Genomic DNA, 10,990 nt, shown 5'->3' with positions numbered 1-10,990 from the left:
TTTCCAACTTTATCTACAAGTAAAGCAAATGTATTATTGTTGTTAGCTGAGACTGAGTCGCACTGTGTAGCTCAGACTGGAGGGAACTTGTGGTCCTTCCTCCTGCGTCTGCCTTCTGACCGCAGGTGTGCAAGCCCAGCTCTAGAGAAGTAGTTAAGAAATATGGAAGGTGGGCGGTGCTGGCACACACCTTTAATTCCAGCACCCAGGAGGCAGAGGCAGATCTCTGTGAGTTTGAGGCCAACCTGGTCTACAAAACTAGTTCCAGGACAGCCAGGGCTGTTACATATGGAAACCCTGTCTCAAAAAACAAACAAACAAACAAAAACCAAAAAGAAAAAAAAAGAAAGAAAGAAAAAGAAATTTAAGGGAATTGAAAACGAATAAAATGTTTTGCCAGGCAGTGGTGCATATGCCTTTATCCAAGCACATGGGAGGCAGAGCAGGCGGCAGAGGCAGGCTTGAGACCAGCCTGGTCTACAGAGCAAGTTTCAGAACAGGCTCCAAAGCTACAGAGAAAAACCCTGACTCAAAAAACCGAAAAAGAAAAAGAAAAAAAAAAAAAGGAAGGAGGAAGGAAGGAAAGAAGAAAGGAAGGAAGGAAGGAAGGAAGGAAGGAAGGAAGGAAGGAAGGAAGGAAGGAAGGAAGGAAGAAAGGAAGGAAGGAAGGGATGTTTTTGTGATTAAGAGCATGGTCTGCCTTTGCCAAGGACCCAGGTTCCCAGCACCTACACAGACACTCCCCACAGACTGTGGCCCAGCTCCAGGAAAACTGATGCCCTCTTCTGGCCTCACCGGGCACCAGGCACGCATGTGATACAAAGAACACTTGAAGGCAAAACACCCACACACATACAAAACTAACAAAATAAAAGGGAAGTTCCTGTGTACAGAACACAAAGCCAGGTCAGGAGTCTCTGGAGTTGGAATCACAGAATTAAAGATGAAAGATTTGGACATTCTGCAGGATTTTACAAATCTGCGACACAGATTCTGACTCAGCTGTCTTAAGAATGATATGTGTTCTGTGCTGGTGAGATGGCTCAAGCCTGCAAGCTTGGGTTCCATCCGTGGGACCCATTTGATGGAACAAGACAGTCAGCTCCTGGCCTCCACACATGCTCTGTGGCACAAGCACCCCCACACCCCCACACATCCCCCACACCCACAATGAGTAAATGTAAAAAGGAAATGAGTAATGCATGTTTCTTCTGTTTGTTTGTTTGTTTGTTTGTTTGAGACAGGTTTTCTCTGAGTAGCCCTTGACTGTCGTCCTGGAACTCACTCTGTAGACCAGGTTGGCCTCGAACTCACAGAGATCTGCCCACCACTGATTCCCGGAGCGCTGGGATTAAAGGTGCGCACCACCACTGTCCAGCTGTAATGTGTGTTTCTAGTTCAGGATCTGCATCATTCAAGCACACTACAAATATTAAATCTCTATTAGGAATATTTTCCCATGAGTTTAAAAGATCACCGTCAGTCACTTATATTTTTGGAATCCTGCATTTGTCATTTGCTAACTTCATCTGATTTTTACAGCTCCCCGTGGGCTGGGGATTAGACCTTTCTGCCCTCTATGTAATGATGCTGACTATTTTATCAATAAATACTTAAAAAATAGGGTCAAAGTTCTCCGTTTTCTACAGTATTCTGACAAATATCATTCTGATGCTTTAAGTTTTTATGCAAATTTAAATTACCAAAGTGAGGGCTGGGGACATGGCTCAGGTGTTGAGAGCCTTTGATGCTCTTGTAGAGGATCCAGGTTCGGTTCCCAGCACCCACATGTTGTGGCTCACAACAGTCTATAATTCAAGGCCCAAGGGCCCGGCATGTCTTCTGACTTCACTGGACATCAGGCATGCATGTGGTACACAACATACATGTAAGCACAGCATTCTCATGCAAGCAGCAAAAATAAGATGCATCTTTTTAAAAAATCCATCTTTTTTTTTTAAAAAAAAATCTATCTTGTCAAGAGTTTTTGTGACTGTTCTACAATCACACTAATTTGTTTTTAGTTGTTAATTACTGTAAAGTCCTAATATAACCTAGACTAATTATCAGAGTAACAGCAAAACACATGGGCAAATAAATAAAAAATTAAAAAATAAAAGTACATGAAAACATATAGAACAATATTTAAAGAACCAAAAAAATACTGAGCTAAAATGTTACTGTGGTGAATCCTTAAATTTGAAACCATATGTTTTATAAGATGAAGTCATTTATGATGGAAAGAATATTACCGGTAGGGCCAGGAAGAATGGAGTGTCGGAGAATCTTGAGCGCCTTCAAAACCTTGATTTCAGATTTCAGATGGTCTGGATGTGAACAGGTATTTATATGCATAAGATTAGCACATTAAAAGTAGTTCTGATGACCCTCATTTACATATGATGAGCCAGTTGACACCTCATTCTTTAAGGGCTAAGTCGCTGCTTCCTGTTTGGGTAGCACACTTTCGTGGTTATTTGTGACACATGAATAATTGTTTCAGGACACTGGGGGGGCAGTGGTTGTTAATGAATAATGGGAATTGCAACAACTCGAAAATTACTGTAATGCTTGACTAGTTCAGATCGGGCTTATACATTGAGAATTTCAACCAAAAATCATAAAATGAACGTCCTTAATGTGTACGGGTTGTGTACATGCAGGGGACTTGTCCCGGATGTCACTGGTGGGAGGCTTGGCACAGGCATGTGGAGTAGTGTTATACCAAGGTCCCCCTGTCCAGTCCAAGCTCAGCGTGGTCACATTGCCTCCAGGTATTGGAGGGGTCCCTCCCTACAAAGGTCTCCAGAACTCTCCCATGTCTAGGTCCCAGTTGACTCCAGGCCACAAGAGCGAGGCAATTCATCCTCTTCTAGTAAAATCTTGTTTGTTTCTCAGTAGAGTTGAAAAAACAGTCCCTTTCTTTTACCACAGCTCCTGAGGCAGTGGGACCTGGGAGGATAGAGCCTGAAAGTAAGGCAGACTAAAGTCTCGTGCAATTGCCAGCTTTACTCAGAGCATCAAACAATTTACGATGGCCTGAGGGTCACCAAGGTCATTTCAGCAAAGTTCACATGACTTCAAGCTGTATACAAACTTAGGGACATGATGTGGGATTCCCCTCTGTATGCTATGAATACCTTTGGTTAATAACGAAACTGTCTTGGCCTGTGATAGGGCAAAAGAGTAGAGCTAGGTGGTTTTCTCCTCCCTCTCTTTATGGTCCTCTCCTTGTGTTTGCTTTATTTGCTGAAGAATTCTGGTCCTTTGTGTCCCCACAGTCTACATGTCTTTGGTAATTACTTTTGTTTCCAAAATTTCACCTCAATCTTTACCAGTGTGCCAGTTATATAAAAAGTGAAAGTCCTACCTACCTTAATCCCAGTGCCATAACCCAACCATAACCAGAGCTAATAGTGGACCACTCTTTCTAATGGCTGTGTAGCATTCAATAGAGGGGGAGCAGGGTAGTTTTCTCCTATATAATGTGAGTAGAGCTAGATGCTGCAGGTAAAACTAGAAAGCATCTTGGGTGGGGGCCCCAACTTATGATTGTTTTATTAGTCACACACTCAGCAAGTCCTCTGAAGTTTTTTTTTTAAAAGATTTATTTATTTATTATGTATACAGCATTCTGTCTGGATGTTTTGCCTACAGGCCAGAAGAGGGAGCCAGATCTCATTATAGATGGTTCTGAGTCATCATATGGTTGCTGGGAATTGAACTCAGAACCTTTGGAAGAGCAACCTGTACTCATAACTGCTGAGCCATCTCTCCAACACCCCCACCCTCAAGTTCGCCTTCATTCACAAAGAAAATAAAATGTGGGAGAAGAGACAGTCAGACATTAGTCAATGACACATACAGTAAAATACAAAAGGAACACTATTCATTCATCTGTAGCAAAAATGTGAAATGACCCTACTCAAAGCTGTGAGTCTATGGTAAAATCCTTGTGCTTGGTCTTGAAAGCAGTCTGGAATATGTATCAAGCCAGAAAACATTCTCAGCTCTGATGGGTGATCCCAAGGGTGGACTTGAATGGATCATGGGGTACCTGACCAGTTGATTAGAGTATTTCAGCATTTGGGAGGTAGAGACCAGAGGACTGGGGAGTTCAAGGCCGTCTTCAGCCATAGAGTGAGCTCAAAGGCAGTCCTAGCTCAAGTTTGTGTGTGTGTGTGTGTGCGCGCGCGCGCACCCGCGCACGCACCCAAAGTTATATGTGGTATCCTCATCTATGCCCTTCCATCTTTTTTGTGACAGGCTCTCTCACTGAGTCCAGAGATCCCTGATTGGTTAGGCTGGCCAGCCTGGCTAGGTTAGTTGGTTAGTTAAACTCAGGGCATCATGTTTGCCATACACTTTACTGACTGAGGCATCTCACCAGCCCTTTGCCAAATCTTTCAAGTAAATCATTTCTGCAGTTTATTGGTTCTCTTTCCTGAAGAACCTACACTAATGCAGCATCTTTGCCAAAGCAATCCCATTCCTGACATCTGTATTCTATGAAAATGTATCATTCAACAAATTAGCCATGGTCTCATTTATAAAAAACAAAACAACAACAACAACAAAAATCTAAGCAACCTATCTGCTTACTAGATGGGAACCAAAGGGATTATGGTACATTAATTTGAAAGAAAATTATACAACCATTAATAATAACTGAGAAGATTATATAGCAACATGGGAAAGTATATACAACTAAATATAATTTATTTTAAAATGAGAACATAAAATCAGAAAAATGCTATATGAAGAAAAAGTACATAATGAAAAATGTATGTTTGAGTCATAGGCGTAAATACAATTAACAAACCTTTCTCTCCCCAACTTAACATTTTAAAACAATAAATAAAAGATATGAAATGAAAACAATGAGGGTGTTAAATTATCAGTGATAACTAGAGTATATTTTAGAACTTATACATACCTACACCCGAGTTCTCCTTTGTAAGATTCTGAGATGAGATTGGGACCACTATCTATTCACAAACACACACACACACATACACACATACAAACCATGCATAGCCCACTAACCCACAAATAGGTGACTCTTGACTCCAATGCCTGGTGGTGGCAAATTCTCAGCATCAAGTCCCCCAAGTCTATGTGGAGTCATAAGCTGTCTTTGCCTCTAGGCACTGTAGGTGATAAAGGCCAGGCTAGCCTCAGCATGGACCTGGACTCTCCAGTCCCTCTCTGCAGTGTCTGTGGCCTGTCAGCAAACGGAGGCGTGGCCCTCGGAGCAGGACTGCTCCACAAGGCGGAAGGCCTCCAGGAACTCGTTGATGTCGATGCGGCCATCCTTGTTGAAGTCGATGCTTCTGGCGAGGTCACAGATGTTGTCATCGGTGATGTCGATGTTCATGTGGGAGCTGAAGAGCTTCCATGTCTGTCTGAACTCATCCAGGGAGATGAATCCTTACAAGGGGGAGAAGCCAGTGAGCCATAGAGTTACGGTGCTAGTACCCACCGTGTGACTTGCTCGTGGGGAAACCTATTCCCCAGCTAGTAGGTAGATGCAGATCCCAAGGCCGAGGGTGCAGTATAAACTCCCAAGGCACCACAGAAAAGTGTGGATCATGAGTGCCTTTCAGCAGGGAGCAGCTATGCTCTCTGGGAGCGCCCATCCAGCAATGTTACATTTACAGTCGTAGCAAACGTGAGAATAGGGTGCTATGGGCGTCTAGTGGACAAAAGCCAGGGCTGCTGCTTAACACCACACAATGCACAAAAGCCCCTCAAAATACATCATCCTGCCCCAAATGTCAGTCGTGGGTGTCTTACACTAACTCATCCTAGTCGTACGCTTATTCATACTGTTTACAAGACGTGTGTAAGCCAGACACACTTGACATTGCTTCATGGGATGCAGAGGTGTGAGGTTTGCTTGAGCCTAAGACTTTGACTCCCACCTGGATAGTGTTCTGAGTCCTCACCTCAAAGTCAAAACAGGTCATAACATAACAAGAGCCCTTGGACCCATGGGCAATTCGTTGGAGTTTATTTTCGGCTTGGTTTTCAGTAGTTGTAGAAGTTGAACCCAGGTCAAGGCCTCTCAGATGGCTGACCAGGGCTCTACCGCCACACTTCATCCTCCGTTCATGTCAGTTAAGCTTTTCTCATTGTGGTTATTAGTGTAGTGTCTCTGCTCACACCCATACACATGCTTATGCGCGCTCTTGTCCATGCAAGCCACAGTCTGCATGTGGAGGTCAGAGGGCAACTTTCAGGAGTCAGTTCTCCCTCGCCTTCCACTGTGGGTTCTGGGGATTCTCAGGCAAGTCCCTCTTTACCCACTGAGTCATCTTGCTGGCCTGTAATTGATTTTTTTTTTAAACAAAGATTCCAGGGTCACTCAGTGAAGCCAGAAGTGGAGTTGAGTGCTGTGATCTGGGACAGCTAAAGAGGGTGAGGCAGGGAGACCTGGTTTGAGCCTGGGAGTTTACAGGCTGGAGAACACGGGAGGAGTCTATCTCAAACAGATACTAATAAATCTCACCAAGACCATCTGGTGTAGAAGGTGTTTTTCCAGCACGGCTGGGGACAGCTCAGCAGCAGCAGTGACAGGACAATGGGTCATTTTACCTGAATGATCACTGTCGATGACCCGAAAAATCGTCTCCAAGTTGGATCGGTTTCTATAGAGTTTTTCCAAAAGACTCGACTGGATGTTCTGTAAGAAAAAATAAAATAAAATAAAACCACCTTATCTTTTTTTGTTCTAACATATAGTTAGGACACACAATGAACCCTGACAATTACACATTCTCAAAAAAGACCAAAGCTATTTTATTATTATTCCACCTCTCCAGAGGGAAGTAGGAATGTCAATCATGGTAAAAATATTCCAAAATTGATAGTGGCAGATGGTTGCCTGTATCTGAGAATATAGTCATCCTTTTACATCCAGAGGTTCAGCATCCATGGGTTTAACCATGGATGAAAATCGTGTCAGTGTTGAACATGTACAGACTTTTCCCATCCTTATTCCCTCTGCAATCCAGAGTCACAGATTTTTACATACCATTTGCATTGCATTTGGTATGATAAGTAACCTAGAGATTAAAGTCTGCCGGAGGATGTGCACAGCCGTGCTTTCCACACAGGGATTTGAGCATCCACAGCCCCCAGCGCCCTCCTCATGCAGACAACAAGGGATGAGCACATGCTGCACATTGCTGGACTGTGTTCTTCCAGGTGGGTGAATTCACAGAATGTGTGAGTTATGTGGCAGCAAGGATGTTCTTTCAAAAGCACATAACAGAAAGTCTCACTTAATGGCATTGTCAGTAACTGTTTATTTACTAGTGTTTTAGTAGAGAGGAAGAGTCACAGACAGTGGTAGGAAAACAAAGAGATTTAAAGTCAGTAGACTCCAGTCTGTTTCATTCTGGAGGTTGATTCAGGGCTTTGGACGTGCTAATCACACGCTTTCCCACAAAGTACACCCTTAGCCCATGTTTGAGTCACTGCTGAGGAATTCTCTAACCCCAGGCTAACATCTTAAGTTCCATGGGCAATGCATTCTGATAGCACAGGGTAACACCTACCTCTAGGGTGTTTGGGGGGATTAATTGAGGCAGCTATGTAAACCCCCAGAACGCACAGTCTGACACATGGGAACATAACAAATAATTGCTTCTGTTTTCCCCAGCCTGCCTTTGGGGCCCTAAACAGCTGTTTCAGAATTGAGGGGGTTCTGAGGCTACGGTGTGCTCCCGGTCACCCCGGTCACCCCCTTACCTCTCGGCTCAGCTGTTCTTTGGCCAAGCTCTCCAACCAGGACTTGTACTCCAGCACGTTATCCGCGGAACTGTTCACCAGCTGTGGCCGGAGCATCCGCCATGGCAGGCCCAGGTGCAGCACAGTCTCCACAGCAACCGCCCAGTCACTCAGGGTGACTGTGCCTGCGGGAACGGCCGGGCCTGTTGAGCTGCCGCCTAGAAACTCAGCTTCGTCTGGCAGGACGTGCATGCCATGTGTACGTTTTTATCCTGACATTCTTGAACTATAGGTGGGTAACAGGAAGAACGGGCAGGACTGTCCCTTTTCTTGGTAAAGTTGATTGGAAATGAGGCTTTGCCAGATGCTATGCAAGGTGGCCGATTTGAATTTCAGACAGGCAATAAAGCATAAGTGTGTGTCAAATATGATACAAAATTCTGGTGTCTGCCTGTAATTAAAACTTAATGATGCATTCTTTTATTTATTAAATTTGGGACCATGAAGATTATTATAAGTAATATTATAAAATGTATGTGTATATGTATGTACATGTATATATATGTGTAAGTATTTGTATACATGCATGTATATATGTGTGTATTGAAGGGCTCTCTAACAGGCCCAAGCGTGGCAAACATGGCTTTGGCAGGCCTTGCTCCCTCCCCTCGGTGTCGTGTCCCCCCCCCTTCCTTGCTAAACCTTGGATACCACCAAGGTCTATTCCCTTATTTGACTACTTCCTCCTCCTGAGACTGACTACCAAGGTCCAGCTATCAGACTATTGAAGTATGACAGCAAAGCCTCCTTTTGGCTTACCTAATTAACATGCCCAATTTAAAACAAAACATGTCATCCTAACAAAGGCTTTCCTCTTTCCCGCTTCATAAACTGACATTTGCCTATGGGCCACGTCTGTCTCCCCTCTGCCTAGAGGTAGTCCTTTGTTCCCCCAGGACAAATATCCTGTCCCCTTCTCCCTAGTGCCTTTTCCCTTCTCCTTAGCAGCACGGTCATGCTCAAGCCTACAGCGACTCCCTGGGTGCTTCTCTTGTCCTTACCGCTCTCATCCACATCGTGCTTCTGAAATTCGACAAGCAGGTCTGAGGAATGAGCAAATAAGTTCTGCCGCAGGGCCCTCAGGGCTGACTCCTCCACCCTGCTGATCCTGGAACCAGGAGAGAAGGGGTCTGTGAAAAGCTGAGTCTAAGATAAGTCCTGGATTCCCGCCCATGCCTCCTCTCATTCTCAGCACCTCGGGCTCCCAAGAGCTCAACTTTGGAAGGAAGTGTTCCATCTCTTATTTCTCCCTCTGGAGAAAGATTGTCTCTACTAGCCGGGCAATGGTAGCACATGCCTTTAATTCCAGTGTGGGACCCTGTCCTCCCTGATCCTTGAGACCAAAATACTGGATGCAAATAATGTTTACGCTACCAGCTAAGCTTTCTGCTAGTTCCGTCCTTGGTTCTGCTACAGCCTGGTACATTAGCCTGAGGGATCTATTTTACTTTAAAATGGTAATTTCTCAACCTGCCTCAAAGAAGCTCAGGCGCCAAGGCCCATCTAACCTGTCTGACATTGCCTTGTACCCTCGACCACCTGCCTGGGGAAAAACTCCCACAGAGGCCAGTTTCCCCAGCCCCCTCTGGGTGGGAGGAGTTTTCCTTTACTGGGGCCAAAGGTATTTTAACCCTGGATTTAGTTGAATAAAGGGGCATTCTCTTCTTGAGGATGACTGGAACTCTGTATCTGTGTATGTGCGTCTTGTGCTTTAACCCCTAGGACAATATGGAACTCGTGGGATGTGGGTGGCATGGAAGGACAACCCCTACATTCCAGCACTTGGGAGGCAGAGGCAGGAGGATCTCTGTGATCTGTGAGTTCAAGGCCAGTCTGGTATACAAGAGCTAGCTTCAAAACTACAGAGAAACCCTGTCTCGAAAAACCAAAACCAAAAAACCAGATTGCCCCTGCTGTCAAGTATTCTAAGCAGACTATGCCTCCATCCATAAAAAGGTATAAAAGGCCATCGGCCTCACAGGATGAAAGTGGACTTTAAATAAGAAAATTCATAGTGAGCATTGCGTAGAAAGCCTAGCATCATCTTTTTATGTTATATTTGTTTTCATCCTAAATCGTCATGTTTTCCTCATTATTATATTAAGCAGAAAATGAAAATGATATTTACATAAAAACACAAAAATCACTAATTCAAGCTTCTTAAAATTATTTTTTGATGAAAAAAAGAGTGTTGGAATCAAGTTTTGCCCATGTTAAGCATGTGTTGTAGTTAAAAACTATGGTCCTAACCCAATTTTCTCATTTGTATTGGGTCAACCAAATAATTATGGGCATAGCACTTGGCCCAAAATAGATACTTGATAAATATTTATAATTGCAGGGACAAGAGATAGAAAACAAAAGTACTTAATTTGTGATATCAAAGAGCCAACCATTCTATAAATTACGATCAGCTAACCTTTCTTTCCAAGTGATAACTATTTTTTAAAGCATTTTTGTTATGCTTGATAAAACTATTCATTGACCAGGTATAGGGAAACATGCCTACAATCCCAGCACTCTGGAGGCACACAGAAGGTTCAGGAGTTCAAGGTTAGTCTTGACTACACAGCAAGTTCAAAGCTAGCCTGGAATATATGAGGCATTCTTGCAAAGAAAAAAAAACAAAAAGAAAAAGAAATAGGGTTTTGTTTTGGTTAGGGTAATGTTCATTACAATGCAAGCTATTTAACTAGCAACCCATATGCAGGTTCCATTAACCTGTTGTGTGAGCTATCTGAAACTTGGTCCAATTTGTGTGTGCATGTGTGTGCCTGGGTGTATGAACCACAAGATTTGTCTAGAATTTGTTATTATACCAGAAGCTAACAGATCTATAGACCCTAAAAAGAACAGGTTAGTGCAGTCATTTGAGTGATGTCTTTGCAAACAGTAGGCATTGACAGTTAGGCAGGGACCTGGGGCAGCAATGCCTAGACAACCTTCTGTCTGGATGAGGTTCTCTGTATCTCCTGGAACTCTGCATGTAGTGTGTGTGTGTGTGTGTGCGCGCGTGTGTGTGCATGTGTGTGTAACCGCCACAGCAAGCGTGTGTTGATCAGAGAATAATTTTCAAGGTTGCTTCTCCTTTTATTATGTGAATCCCAGACCCGGAACTCAGATTGTCTGGCTTGGTTGGACATGCCTTTACCCACCAAGCTGTCTGGCCAGCTTACGGCATAGCCTATCTTGCCAG

The 10,990-nt window shown here is 43.8% G+C and overlaps 1 protein-coding gene across 1 annotated transcript in view; it reads right to left on the bottom strand.

Moving 5' to 3' along the window:
* Positions 1-4,404: 4,404 nt before the first annotated feature.
* Positions 4,405-10,990, bottom strand: part of Ppef2 (protein phosphatase with EF-hand domain 2) — a 31,459-nt gene continuing 24,873 nt past the window's right edge. Inside the window, 5 exon segments of the mRNA XM_087909477.1 lie at positions 4,405-5,206; positions 5,209-5,430; positions 6,598-6,685; positions 7,756-7,919; positions 8,796-8,902. Of these exon segments, the coding sequence (XP_087765603.1) occupies positions 5,178-5,206; positions 5,209-5,430; positions 6,598-6,685; positions 7,756-7,919; positions 8,796-8,902 (610 nt within the window). The 3' untranslated portion in view covers positions 4,405-5,177.

This window comes from Myodes glareolus, chromosome 8 (genome assembly GCF_982192425.1).
Source record: "Myodes glareolus chromosome 8, mMyoGla1.1, whole genome shotgun sequence".
Classification (NCBI taxonomy): domain Eukaryota; kingdom Metazoa; phylum Chordata; class Mammalia; order Rodentia; family Cricetidae; genus Myodes; species Myodes glareolus.
This window is presented reverse-complemented; position numbering and strand designations above follow the sequence as displayed.